The sequence below is a fragment of the Chelonoidis abingdonii genome, chromosome 5, assembly GCF_003597395.2.
Source record: "Chelonoidis abingdonii isolate Lonesome George chromosome 5, CheloAbing_2.0, whole genome shotgun sequence".
NCBI classification, from domain to species: domain Eukaryota; kingdom Metazoa; phylum Chordata; order Testudines; family Testudinidae; genus Chelonoidis; species Chelonoidis abingdonii.
The window spans coordinates 4,142,318-4,156,842 of record NC_133773.1 but is presented as its reverse complement, the minus strand read 5'-3'; the positions used below and the strand labels follow the sequence as shown (position 1 = coordinate 4,156,842).

The 14,525-nt window shown below is 41.7% G+C and overlaps 1 protein-coding gene across 5 annotated transcripts in view; it reads right to left on the bottom strand.

The window, feature by feature from the left end:
* Positions 1–282: 282 nt before the first annotated feature.
* Positions 283–14,525, bottom strand: part of SLC20A2 (solute carrier family 20 member 2) — a 74,162-nt gene continuing 59,919 nt past the window's right edge. For 3 of the 5 annotated variants that reach the window (XM_075066054.1, XM_032796561.2, XM_032796562.2), the window contains exons 9-11: positions 9,327–9,512; positions 8,613–8,697; positions 283–2,214 (exon numbers count right to left, since the gene is read on the bottom strand). In XM_075066054.1, the coding sequence (XP_074922155.1) occupies positions 2,050–2,214; positions 8,613–8,697; positions 9,327–9,512 (436 nt within the window). In that variant the 3' untranslated portion in view covers positions 283–2,049. Of the gene's footprint in view, positions 2,215–7,936; positions 8,022–8,612; positions 8,698–9,326; positions 9,513–14,525 lie in introns of all 5 variants that reach the window. The other 2 variants (XM_032796564.2, XM_032796565.2) reach the window with 2 other exon arrangements.

Here is a 14,525-nt window from a genome sequence, read left to right as displayed (position 1 = left end):
AGGCTGTGGTGATTCAGGAGGGGTGGGGGATGCTGGGATTGCCAGACCAACAGAAATCAGGGAAGGGGTTGTTTGCTGTCCACAGAGTTATTTTATTTGAGCTACTACTGTCAAAATCTATCCAAGGACTCAAGTGGACAAAAACCAACCAGGATCTGAACAAAGGCAAAGTGTAAGTTCTAGCTGCCCACAGTAAGAAATCTTTAGCACTTGTGCCTTTTCCAGTCATATCTGACGCAGATGAGTAACATTCAAAAAATTCACAAGGCAAACAAACAATGATAGGGGCTATTTATCTTTTTATTATAAATTTAGTATGAATGACTAATGGAAAAAGTCATAACAGAGTACCAAGAATGTTTGTCTATCAAAATTTTAGCAGCATTTAAACAGTACTAGGTTCCCATCTCCATCCAAACACTGGCTTCCACCCCCAGAACAGTAACCTCAGCCTGAATGGCATCAAGACTTCTAGGCTGAGATTTAAGCCACGCTTGTTCCATGTAATCCCCTGCGCTGCTGTGACAATCTCAACCTAAACATGTGTATCCACAGACTCTCTGTTCCTCTAGGGCCAGACTCTCATCTCCACACAGGTCATGTCTACACCACAATCGACAGGGTGATTGCAGTCTGGCTAAAAACAGCAGGGTAGGCTAGGAATGCACGTGTGTACCCAGCCTGCACCGAGGCCTGACACACCACATCTGCACTGCTATTGTTAGCCATGCTGGTTCAGTCACACCTGCCCTTAGTCATAACGAGCAGCATCTTATTCCACTGAAGAACACAGGGAGGGAGGAGGGAACTACTCAACATGCAAACCTGGCCCTAGAGTGTTTGTTAGTATCCAAACACAGGCTGATCCGACAGCCTCAGTGACACAACTGTACTCCCTGAAAGCAATTCATTCATGGGGCAGGGCCCATTATTATTCATGACTTTCTAATCCCCACGTGCCAGGCATGCTTATTACCTAGCTGCCTTCCTCAATTTCTATGCATGACTTTAGAGTACAGGCCATGGAATCACCCACTCGTTTCTCTGAGAGTCTGTGGTGGAGAACTACTACAGAAGGAGAAGATTTTTAAGGCTTGATCTTGCTCCTGTTCAGGTTGATGGCAGGACTGGGTTCAGATTCGACAGGAGTAGGGGAAGATGGAAGATAAATATTTAGTGTGTTTCAGATTCAAAACATAATTAAGTTAGTTGACTAATCACATGAACAGTAGTATTAAGCATACAGAATAACGAGAACAGGCATAACTGTAAAATACGGTTTTTTTGCTAGTTACAATCAAACATGAACAGTGCTATCCCAGTTTTGCTGGTGATAGCTTAGTGAAAACAATCTTTAATTAGAAGTGGGAACATACAGGTACACACACAGGTAGATGACAACATAACTCTAGCAAGCTATTTCCCTGCTTCTTTGGTACTTTCTAAACTTTCTTATCCAAAATATATAAGGGAAATGCACCATTAAAAAGTTACTGTTTGTAAGTATTTACAAAAGCAGTTGCCATATAGTATTGTACACAAAGATCAATCTGATATGAACAAAGTTATCTTACGAAAAGCACTTATGCACGTTTTGTTCCAGTATCTTTTAACTTTAAAAAAATTCATGTTATGCAATCCTGTACCTCGCTTTATCTTATATCAAATAGACAAGAAACATTTCCCAATCCATACTCTTCTTTAAAAGATTAAAAAAATTGCCACTGAAATGTTACATTATGTACAAACTTTACTAAATATTAAATTCTAGGCAATATTTTCACCCCACTTATATTATAACTTAGGTACTATTCCCTACTATATGCATATATTTCTTTAATATATAAGAACGGCACCACATGATATCACCATGTCACCAATATGACACATTGTTATATACAGTAGATAAGAAGTTAGATATGGATGATGAATCCTTGCTGACTAGCACTTCCATTGGACAGGTTAATAGGGGCTCTTCTCCTCCCTCTCCTCCCCCACCATGGGAGAGTAGCTTGGGCTACTCTGCCTGTTTCGTGGGGAAGTGGCAATTCAGACATAGGGCAGAATCCCATACATCAAGATCGCCATGACTCCAGCACTGAACAAGCCAGCAACAGGAACTGTCACAAACCAGGCCAGAAAGATGTTGCGGAACAGACGCCAGTCAACAGCCTTCTTTGAACGTATCCAGCCGACTGCCACCACTGAACCAACCTTGGGAGTTTGAGAAGAGGGTTAGGAGATACAAGGTTAACATCTAAAAGCCTCTAAGAGACTTCTGTGACCAACCCAATGCCAATCAGCTGATACCCAGCAATGTAAGTACCCAAGATCTTAAAATAATGCAGACTTCAGTGAAGAGTGATGCTTTGTTAAAGGACGGCTGGAATTTAGCACTTGCAGGTTGCTGGGGTTAAAAAAAGAAGAAGAAGAAGAAAGAAAAAAAACCTTAGCAGCTGACTCTGAAATGCCTTTCCTAGTATACGCCTCAGCTTAAAGCCAGCTTCATGAGATTCTGGTATCTCAAATGGCACTTAACTCTGCTAGTGTCAGTGCAGGTCTATGTGCCTCTGCCTTTTTAGGCCCCAGTCCTGCAATGAGCTCTACGTAGGCAGAGCACTGCACCCACCCAAAGCCTGCTGACTTCAATAGGCCCTGCATGGACACAGGGATCATACTGTGTGGGGCTCACTGCAGAATTGAGGCCTTAGACCAGATGTGGGCAAACTATGGCCCACGGGCCACATCCGGCCCCTGAGCTCCCTGCCCCTCCCCTGCAGCCAGGCCACGCTCTGGCCCGCTGCTCCCGCTGGACAGCATTGGGAGCGCAGCTGGCTCTGGCCGGGTGTTGCGGCTGCGAGCTCCTGCTGCTGGTAAGGGGGCGGGGAGCGGGGGGGTTGGGTAAGGGAGCAGAGATTCGGGAGGGGGGGGCAATCAAGGGATGGGCAACAGGAAGCATTGGAGTGTGAGTCCTGGGGAGCCTGTCAGGGGGCGGGGATGTGGACGGGATGAGGAGGGTAGTCAGGACAGGGAGCAGGGGGGATCCCACAGGGGAAGTTAGGGGCAGGGGACAAGGGGCAGAGGACGGTTGGATAGGGGTTGGCTGAGAATTCTTCCTAAAGGAAGGCCTCAATCCCAGTTGCACTGTTCTCAACAGAAATCTTTCCGTTGAGCACAAAGTGGAGCTGGATTTGGTCCTAAATGGCATCTTTGCCTGGACTAGACTGAACTACATTAATATTTTTAAATAAGAACTTCCCTGCATTTAAAGAGGTTTAGAAACATTGGGTGGAGCAAAGTGTTTTAGGAGAGAGTGAAGAGAGACACTTTCCCTGTGGGAGTAAGTTAAGAGAAGATTGCACTGAATAAGATCATGAGAGTATAAAAACCTGTTCGAAGAGAAACTTATTAGCTATGTAACGTTTAATCTGAATAAGCCCATCAGTCATTGATATGCTAGTCTGGGGCTAGCAACTACTGTAGATGGCTCCAGATAGTTTGCAGTTGTCTAGAGGAGAAGCGGCAACCAGCCTAAATAAAGAGAAATGCAACAACAGCAGATTTCTGAATAGCCCCTTAGTCCAAAGAAAACTGAGTCCAGAAAGGATTGTGATGCTTGGCTCCTTAATGATACATTTAGGGCTTCTTTTTGGGAGGTTATTTATAGCAATTTTGAGTTTATGTAGATGTTTGCTTGCTTGGAAAGGAGAGGCAAGGAAAAGAGAGGAGTTGTTGCCTTGTAAATCAGAGCTATATACACGTGCACTGAGGATGAGATGGAAATAGGAGATAAACTTGTTGAAAGTCTCTGGATAAGGATAAAAGGGGTAAAAAACAAGGCTGAAGTCATGGCAAGGGTCTACTATAGATCAGCTAACCAGAAACAAGAAGTGCACGAGGCTTTTTTTTTTGAGCAACTAACAAAATTGTCCAAAGCACAGGACTTAGTGGTGATGGGAGACTTCAACCAGACTTCTGCTGGGAAAATAACGCAGCAGAGCACAGATTATCCAACAAGTTCTTAGAACATACTGGAGACAATTTTTTGTTTCAGAAGGTGAAGAAAACAAGTAGGGGAGAGGTTGTTCTAGATGTGATTTTGACAACTAGGGAGGAACTGGTTGAGAATTTGAAAGTGAAAGGCAGCATGAGCAAAGGTGATCGTAAAATGATAGAATTCATGATTCTACAGAATGGGGTAGGAGGGAAAACAGCAGAATAAAGATAATGGATTTCAAGAAGGCAGACTTTAGCAAATTCAGGGAGTTGGTAGGTAAGATCCCATGGTAAGCATGTCTAAGGGGAAAAACAGTTCAAGAGAGTTGGCAGTTTTTCAAAGGGACACTATTAAGGGCCCAAAAGCAAGCTATTCCGATGGGTAGGAAAGATAGAAAATGTGGCAAAAGACCACCATGGCTTAACCAGGAGATCTTCAGTGATCTGAAACTCAAAAAAGAGCCCTAAAAAGTGGAAACTAGGTTAAATTACAATGGATGAATATAAAAAAACCCCAACACAATCATGTAGAGACAAAATGAAATTAAACTAGCTAGAGACATAAAAGGTAACAAAAAAGCATTGAACATATACAAGCAAGAGGAAGACCCAGGACAGGGTAGGCCCATTACTCAATGAGGGGGGAAAGACAATAACAGAAAATATGTAAATGGCAGAAGTGCTAAATGACTTTTTTGTTTGTTTTCACCAAAAAGTTTAGTTGTGATTGGACATCTAACATAGTGAACACCAGTGATGAGGTAGGATCTGAGGCTATAATAGAGAAAGAACAAGTTAAAAATTACTTAGACAGGTCAGATGTCTTCAGTTCAGCGGGCCAGATGAAATACATCCTAGAATACTCAAGGAGCTGACTGAGGAGATATCTGACCCATTAGCAATTATCTTTGAAAACTCATGGAAGACAGGAGAGATTCCAGAGGATAGGAAGAGGGCAAATAATGCCCATCTATAAAAAGGAGAATAAGGATAACCTGGGGGATTATAAACCAGTCATTTTAACTTCAGTACCCAGAGATATAATAGCACAGATAACCACGCACATCAATTCGCAAACCCCTGAAAAGTAACAAGATGATAAGTAACAGCATGAATTTGTCAAGAACAAATCATGTCAAACCACCCTAATTGCATTGTTTGACAGGGTAACAAGCCTTGTGGATGGGGGGGAAGTGGTAGATGTGGTATATCTTGACTTTAATAAGGCTTTTGATATTGTCTCTCAAGACTGTCTCAGAAACAAACTAGGGAAATACAATCTACATGGAGTACTATAAGATGGGTGCATAACTGCTTGGGAATCCATTTCCAGAGAGTAGTTATCAGTGATTCATAGTTAAGCTGGAAGGAGATATGGAATGGGGTTCTGTAGGGATCCGTCCTGGCTCTAGGTCTATTCAGTATCTTTATAAATGACGTAGATAATGGTATAGTGAGTATATTTATAAAGTTGGGAGGGGACAGCAAAGTGTTTTGAAGGATAGCATTAAAATTCAAAATGATCTGGACAAACTGGAGAAATTGTCTGAAGTTAATAGGATGAAATTCAATAAGGACAAATGTAAAGTATTCCACTTAGGTCGGAAAAATCAATTGTACCCATACAAAATGGGAAATGACTGCCTAGGAAGGAGTACTGCAGAAAGAGATTTGTGCGTTATAGTGGACCATAAGCTAAATATGAGTCAAGAATATATCACTGTTGCAAAAAACAAAAAACATCATTTTGGAATGTATTAGCAGCAGTGTTGTAAGCAAGACACCAGAAGTAATTCTTCCACTCTACTCTGCGCTGATATGGCCTAAGCTGGAGTATTGTGTCCAGTTCTGGGTGCCAAATTTCAGGAAAGATGTGGACAAACTGAAGAAAGTCCGGAGAAGAGCAACAAAAATGATTTAAAAGTCTAGAAAACGTGAGGTATGAGGGAAGATTGAAAAGAATTGGGTTTGTTTAATCTGGAGAAGAGAAGACCGAGAGGGGACATGATGACACTCAAGTACATAAGAGTGTTACAAGGAGGAGGGAGAAAAATTGTTCTCCTTAACCTCTGAAGACAGGACAAGAAGCAATGGGCTTAAACTGCAGCAAGGATGGTTTAAGTTGGACATTAAGAAAAACTTCCTAACTGTCAGAGTGGTTAAGCACTGGAATAAATTGCTTAGGGAGGTTGTGGAATCTCCATGATTGGAGGTTTTCAAGAACAGGTTAGACAGACATCTTCCAGGAAAGGTCTAGTTATTACTAATCCTGTCAGGAGTGCACAGGGCTGGTTGATCTATTGAAGTCCCTTCTGGTCCTCCACTTCTGTGTCCAAAAATCAGGGTCTTTCAAGGCTCTCTCTGTAAATATCGTAATGAGTAATATTTGTAATGTTCCCTGGTACATTTTAATGTAGAACTCTCTCAAACATCACTATGTTACAGCACTCTAGTGAAGCTTCAGTGCACAGCAGCAGGGCCTACATGGACCAATTAATGTGCAATGTATTAGTGCACTTTAGAAATCACACCACCACAGTCTGCATTAGTGCTCTGTGTAAACAAGCTCTTAGATACAAGTAAACATGTCTGGTGTTTACTGGATAAAAAACAAGTGTTTTGTTTGTCTGTTTTTGACATCAGAGTGTATTATCAGTTCAAACTTACAATCAAAAGTCCTATGTATATTATACAAAAATTGTGTGAAATGTATCAGCTTGTATTTCCAAGCTATTGTGTAAGGTTACTGTATCAAATTTCATTCTGGTTTAGTGTGTAAGCAAGATGTAATTTTTGGTTTTTCTTGGAATTTAAAAAGATATCAGCAATGATGGCATTGGTAAATCCAGCTCTAAACACTATGAAAGTTTAGCTTATTAATAATGATTTTGATGAATTAAAGATTAGGAAAGCAGTTAAAACTTCAAAAGAGAAAAACAAAAATGATTTGTAGATATTCGATGACAGCTACTTTCAGATTGGTTTCAAATCAGTGCAGTTTGCCTTCATATGCTCTGTTTAACTACAGATGTATAGAACAAGTAGTTCTGCGTTCAACAGTGGTGCCTGCTAAAATACACACTTCTGTGCAGAGGATGTTTATAACACCCATTTTCCATTGTTATTTCAGTGCATAGACAAGCTCATCAAATCTGCCTGTCACGTGCAGAACAAGCTATTCAGAAGCCCCTGTGTGTTAAATCGCCAGCTTCATGGGTTAGAAGAAATACAGGCTAACTCGACTAAATGCCTGGTTCCAGAGTAACTTTCTGGCATGCGAAACAATGGCCAAAACCGAAAGCTCCAGGCTTTGCTGCTACAACTGGCTCCTTGGGGATGGAACCTGCTTGGCTCACAAATATTATTATATCTTGCAACAGCCGAAAGGTACCGAACGTTTTGGGGTTAGTGACTAAAGCCACAGGGACTCTGTGCCCTCCTGGATCTCTCCACAGGGACAGGGGTCTGGCTGTTGCAAAACTAAAGATTTTTTCTTTTTAAATTTCAGAGCTTCTCACAGAATAGGAATGTTGCATTTCTACTAGCCATAGTTATCAATTTAAGCTAATTGTCAGAACATTACATGGTGCATATGCTCCGTGCTTTATTGAGGATGCTCAACATAAGGCCACTAAAGATATGTTAACTTGACTATCGAAGTCTACAATAAGGTATACATGTAACGTTGTGAACAGTAAACTGGTCAGATTCACACTGGCCAAATTAACATGGTAAGAACCTTAAACTTTCCACCCTTTTGTGCAATTGCTCAGTCTTAACTTTGCATCTGTGTAGTTCTTTTGAATGTAATCTTTGTTTGCTTGTTTTGTGGTCATCAAAATCTATTTGGTGCAAAACATAATGAAGGCAAAATGCAACAATCAGCATTTCTCATAATTTGACTGTTCTAGATTGATATTATCACTGCAAACTCCAATACCTTGCAATGAGTGGAGCTTATTGGAATACCCACATTTGAGGCTACAAGTACCGTTAGCGCACACATTACTTCAATGCAAAATCCACTGTGAAGAAATAAAAAAAGATAGATAGATGGAAATGCTGTAGTATAAGAGTTACATGAAGGAAATCCCATGCCATGCACTTATCAAGACAGTGAAGTATAACGGTGGAAGGTGTCATAGCCTCTGAACACTGAGGAATGCTACAGATCTAGGCTCAAATGGCATGATCAAAGAAAAGCAAATCCTCTGCTTCTACTCCCAACATACTATGGAACTGTTTAATTTTGCTTGTGATCATTCTCTGTTTAGAGCTGTGGATGACGTATTTGTGAAGGATTACTTTGGGTGGAGCCTATCGAGTTCAAACCCCATATGCTCCTATGCCCCAGTTACAATTGATTTTCAATCTGAAAATTAAAAATGTGTTTTTTACAGTGAACATTTCCAGTTCTACATTGATGTAAATATCTTTGTTTGTTTTTGACAGAACAGAACTGGGCCGTGCCTCATACGTTTGATTTTGCCTTGCAGAAGAGAACTATTTCAGCTTTTCCCTGCATTGAATCATGCCATTGTACAGCGACCTGAGCAGCAAACTTAAAGATGTACAGTCCAGACTGCCATGACTACAGTCACATGGCAAAAGCATACCTTGCAGTGTGTAGTACTGACAGGAAGTCCAACATTGGAAGCTACCACAACTGTGAACGCCGAAGCCAACTCAATAGTGAATCCACTGCAGGAAGCATAAGAAAACACTTCACAGTCATTCTTTGTATCAGTTTGGACTGACACCATGCAGTGTGCCAAAGTCTTACCAGTATCTTCTTCAACTGTTTACCTCCAGCTGATTTGGTCATAGAATTACATTAGGAGAACAATGGACTACTGAATAATGGAAACAATACACACTAGTTATCTGCATTAAACTAGTTGCTCAGCTCACTGCTTCAGGCAGTTTTACTACTCTACAGTCCAGTGAATCATGCTTAATTAGTCATTAGGTTAGTGGCAGCAGAGGTCTAGTATGCATTTAAAGCAAAAGTAAGAGTCAGATTCATATTTTTAATGTTATGAAGCACATGGGGAAAGCAAATTTTGTCATTTCCAAATGTCATAGTTTCACACGCTAATTAGGACAGCAGTAGAATACTTTTGTCAACTAGACCTCTACAGTTCAAACTCACACCACATTCATTTACGGGGATTTTTTTAACAAGGTAGGAGGTCAAACATGTTACCATTAGAATCAAATCGAAAGCAAACCCAGCAGTCCACACAATTAAAAGCAAAACTACAGCAGCGATTTCTCAAACTAGATCCTGTTAAAAATACAAGCAATCAAATTAGTAATCCTGTACATACCTCGAAGGTGTGATTGGTGTGAGGTCTTTCCCCATAGTCTGGATAACTCTTCTACCCCAGACCCAGAGACCTACACAGATCCCAACACCTCCATAAAACAGGAGCCAGACAGGAGTCACAGCTTCTTGCATTACACCTCCTTGTTCATATATAAGCCAGAGAGCTACCAGAGGACCAATTGCATTGCTGAGAAAATAAAATATATGGGGGTTATAAAAAACAGAGGCAAGTGCTTTTCAACAAGTCACATTTGTTGTATTCATTTTTCTCCAAAACTGTGTGTAGCATTATTCTAATCCCACCACATGTAATAGATTAAAACTTTGTACAATGGCATTTGTAAGGAAGACTGCGGTGTGATAAATGTGATCAGATCCAAATTCGGAAGCCCCTCGCTGCCTACATTTCACTGTTGATCATTATGGCAGAAATTGACAGAAGTTTGTTATGCAAATAATTCTCCAGAAATGCTGGATAGTTGGTACCTTACAGATGTCTTGACTCCATATTGGGTGCCATGAAGGCGCGACTCCAGGGGGCACCTGTATTGACCTGACGGATGCTGCTATGGGAAAAATCTTCCGCCTACCATGCCCATGCCCACGCACACATCTGATTGGAATTGACGTGAACAAGCACTCAAAGAGCAATGGTTACAAGAATGGCATGCGTCTGACCAAGTGGGTATTCACCCACTTATGCTCCAATACGTCTGTAGTCTATAAGCTGCTACAGGACTCTTGGTCACTTTTTACAGATCTAGACTAACACAGCTATCCCTCTGATACAGTTACAAGAAGGTGACTGGGTTTTTTTTAATCTCATTTTTGAATGCTCAGGGATGGCAATACTGGAATATCCGGTGTGCTTGTGCACCATGTTAAACTCTGGCTGCAATATCAACCCTTTGTGGACATTTGCAGCTATTCCATGGTAAAGCAAATGTCAGGCTGCTCTGACATGACACTGTGGACTCAGCTCTGCGCAGAAGCTGTGCCAGGGTCAGAGAAAGGTACCAGAGAGCTTGTAAGCCAACTTTGCACACACCTCTGACTTGCACTCTGAAAGTATCAGCAGCACCAATATGTGCAACATCTGTTCTTATGCCTTAGTGCTGATGAGAAGTGTTGCCCTTCAGCTGATCAAGTCAGAATGACATAAAAACGGAGAGACCTAACACTAAATTAAATGCTGCATCTAAACTCTCAATTCAATGCTGTTACTCTGTGGTCTTTAGGGATTCCTTTCAGTGACTTAAGATTCAGAATTATGGAAGACTATGGTGACAGCGTACAGGGAAAAATCTGCAGTTTCTAGCAACACATCAGAGATCCTTGGTAAGAGTTTATGTCTGCTATGTTGGCTGGATCGAATCTAACATCTGCATTATTCTGCTTCATATTTTCTCACTAGGAAAAAAATAAATGTAGGAATGTGTGAAGCAGGCCTAAAGGAACTGCCATTAAATACTTTTAAATATTTCTTTACCAAATACACGTAGAGGGAACATATTTAACATTCTTATGGCTTAAGCTGATCACAGTGACTATCGTGATTCTGAGGAAAGGAAAGACGGAGAGCAGCAGAATAAGGACAACGGACTTCAAAAGAGCAGGCAAACAGGGAAGTGGTAGGTAAGATCCAAGGGGAAGAAAATCTAAGGGAAAAAGGAGGTCAGGAGAATGGCAGTTTCTCAAGGCACAACAGCAAATTATCCCCCTGTGAAGGAAAGAGAGGAAGAATAGGAAAAGACCAATATAGCTCCATCAGGAGCTCTTTAGTGACCAGAAAATCAGAAAGGAATCCTTCCAAAAGTGGAAACAAGGACAAATTGCTAAGGAGGAGTATCAAAGAATAGCACAAGCATGTAGGAAAAAAATCAAAAGGGCTAGTGCAAGCCTGCACAACACGCGGCCCACGTAGGCCCACTGTGCGGCCTGCGGGCAAGCGGCCGGGGGGCTGCCAGGTTTATCCCCTGCCCGGGGAGGGCCCGACTTCACAGCCCCGCATGCCCCACTCCAACCGCCTGGACAGTCAGAAGCGCGGCTGTCGGGTTCGCCCTGTGCTGGGGGGAGGGAGGGGAGCAACCTCACAGCTCCGTGCTTCTGACCAGGTTCAGCCCCTGCCGAGGTGGGGGTGCCGACCTCACAGCCTCGCGCAGGCGCGCACTGCACTCCAACTGCCCTGATGGTTAGAAGTGCGGCTGCCGGGTTCGCCCCCTGCCCAGGGCAGGGAGAGGGGAGCAACCTCACAGCTCTGCGCTTGAGAAAGTTTTACATTAAAAAGTGAAATGGTGACCAGATACTCCATACAATTAACATTAACAACCAGGGGGAAACGAACACAAGCCAAAATATGAAAAGAACAGGTTAAAGAGTATTTAGATAAGTTGGATGTACTCAAGTCAGCAGAGCCTGATGAAATTCATCCTAAAGTACTTAGTCTTAAGGAACTCGCTGAAGCAATCTTGGAACCATTAGCAGTTATCGTCGAGAACTCATGAAGGACACCTGAGGTCTCAGAGGACTGGAGAAGGGCAAACACAGTAGTTAACTTTCAAAGGGGAACAAGGAGGACCTGCGGAATTATAGACCAGGCCGCCTAACTTTTATTCTAGTATCTTACCAGGTATCAATTAAACAATCTATAAACACCTAGATTAGAACAGGATTATAAGGAATAGCCAGCACGAATTTGTCAAGTACAAACTAACCTAATTTTCTTCTTTAACAGAGTTACTGGCCTGGTAAATGGGGGAGAAGCAGTTGACATGATACACCCTGATTTTAGTAAGGCTTTTGACACAGTCCTACGTGACATTCTCATAACCGAACTTTGGAAATGTGTCTAGATGGAATTACTTTAAGTTGCATATACGACAGGTTGAAAGACCCTACAGAAAGAGTAGTTACCAAGGGTTTGCTGTCAAACTGGGAGGGCGTATCTAGTGGAGTTCCACAGGGATCAGTCCTGGGTCCAGTACTATTCAATATTTTCATTAAATGACTTGGACAATGGAGTGGAGAATATGCTTTAGAATGTGCAGATAACATCAAGCTAGGAGAGGTTGTCGGGGATGGTCATGGTTTACCTGGTCCTGCCTTATTCCAGGGGGCTTGAGTTGATGACTTGTTGAGGTCCCTTCCAGCCCTACTCTCCTATGATTCTATGGATTATCGATACATGCAGCCACTTTAGCAGACTACAGCAGATTTTTCAGAAGAGCTCAGCATCCAGCTAAAGCTCCTGTTATTGTCAATAGGGGGACGCGGAAGCTCAATATTTTTTGAGAAATCAGGACACATGCTTCATTTAAGTACTTAAAGGTAAAATGAATGCTTTTGGAAACCTGGCTCCAGTTGTACAGCTAAGGTAAGGTTCTATGAATGCTGTGTCTCAATGCCAAGGCTAACACTGCTGAAAAAAGCATAACAACTCTAACCCGAGGCAAATATACTTTACTGATTGTACAGGACTTTCCTTGATATAGTGTGTTGCAATATGACTTGCTAATTGGTATTTTCCTTACCCCAATCCAAGAGAGCACAAAAGGAAGATTGGATTGTAATTATCAGATTCTAATCACATCTAAGTGATTACAAAACGGAAAATAAATAATTTTAAAAAGTCAAACACAATTCAATAGATTTAAAATCTAATAGGCAGCTACTCTCTTTACAAACTGATAACAGTGAGTAGGATTCTGAGAATGCAGAGTCCAAGGATTGACAGTTCCACTTGTCATGGGTCCAGGACTGGCTATATTTACTCCTGGCACACTACCAAAACACACAGCTGGAGCAAGGGACAACTTTAAGGTCTTATACTGTACAAGGCAAGCCACCAGGGCTAGGAGTTAATCATTTATATTGTTTCAAAACTGGAGTCCCAGCTTTCATTGGAATAAAGTATTAGTGCCTGATCCTGCCCAAGTCCCTGGGAGTCAAGAGTCCTCAGCACCTCCTAGAAAGCACTGAAGCAAAATGCGACCCTTACACTTCACAACTCCTTTTCCCATTTACATGGGGGAAGAAAGAGGTGCCCATGATTGTTTGCCACTCCATCTGGTCCTTGGCATGGGTTCATAGGTCTTGGAGTTTGTCTTTTTCTCTTCAGACTTCTTTTGACAGAGTCTTTCCATCATATCCTCGGGTTTTCACATCCTTTCTGGCAGTCCTCTTCCTCACATGCTCTCTTTGATGGTCTTTCTTTTCCCATTCTTACCATGTGTCCAGCCCATCTCAACCATGCACTCTCCAGTCTATCACTCAGAGTCCCAACTTCATCTTTCCCCTAATTTCTTCCATGCACACTCTGTGTACCCTCTACTTGCCTGCCATTCTCTTTACTATATTATTTTCTACTACCTGTATCATCTTTTCTTCCATCTAAAATGAGGCCCTTACTCTCACTCCATTATTTCATGAGGAATCAAGCTCTAAAATGATGTGAGAAATACTGCCATAAATGGATTTTGCTTACAGATAAATAATTCCAAGAACTGGCCTGGAGCAGTGATTAGGAAGGAAGTTTCTTTTAAGAATCCGTAACAAAAAAATGAGACATTCCAATTGCTTGGTAAATTGTATTACTTTAAAAGTGGTTTTATTGTTTGACTTTTAATTGGGTAAAAGAGTCTTAGCGATTTGGAGAAAGGCCCTAGCAGCAATAACTGGTTTAAATTAGTAAAAACTCTGAAAAATGGAGATAAAAATCTGATTTTTAGAAGCACTACACTGATTAAATCCATTGCAGATTAAATCCATTTTAGCTAAACATAAGGTAATTTCAATTAGCAAAAATATTCTAAGATTCCCATATGCTGACATATCTTCCAAGGAGTCATTGTGAATGCTTGAGCTGTAGCTAAGGCCTGGTCTACACAATGCGTTTATACCGATTTTAGCAGAGTTAAACCAATTTAACACTGCACCTGTCCACACAACGAGGCCCTTTATATCAATCTAAAGGGCTCTTTAAACTGGTTTCTGTACTCCTCCCCAACAAGAGGACTAGCACTGAAATCGGTATTACCATATTGGATTAGGGTTAGTGTGGCCGCAAATCGACGGTATTGGCCTCTGGGCGGCATCCCACAGTGCACCACTTTGACTGCTCTGGACAGCAATCTGAACTCGGATGCACTGGCCAGGTAGACAGGAAAAGCCCCGCGAACTTTTGAATTTCATTTCCTGTTTG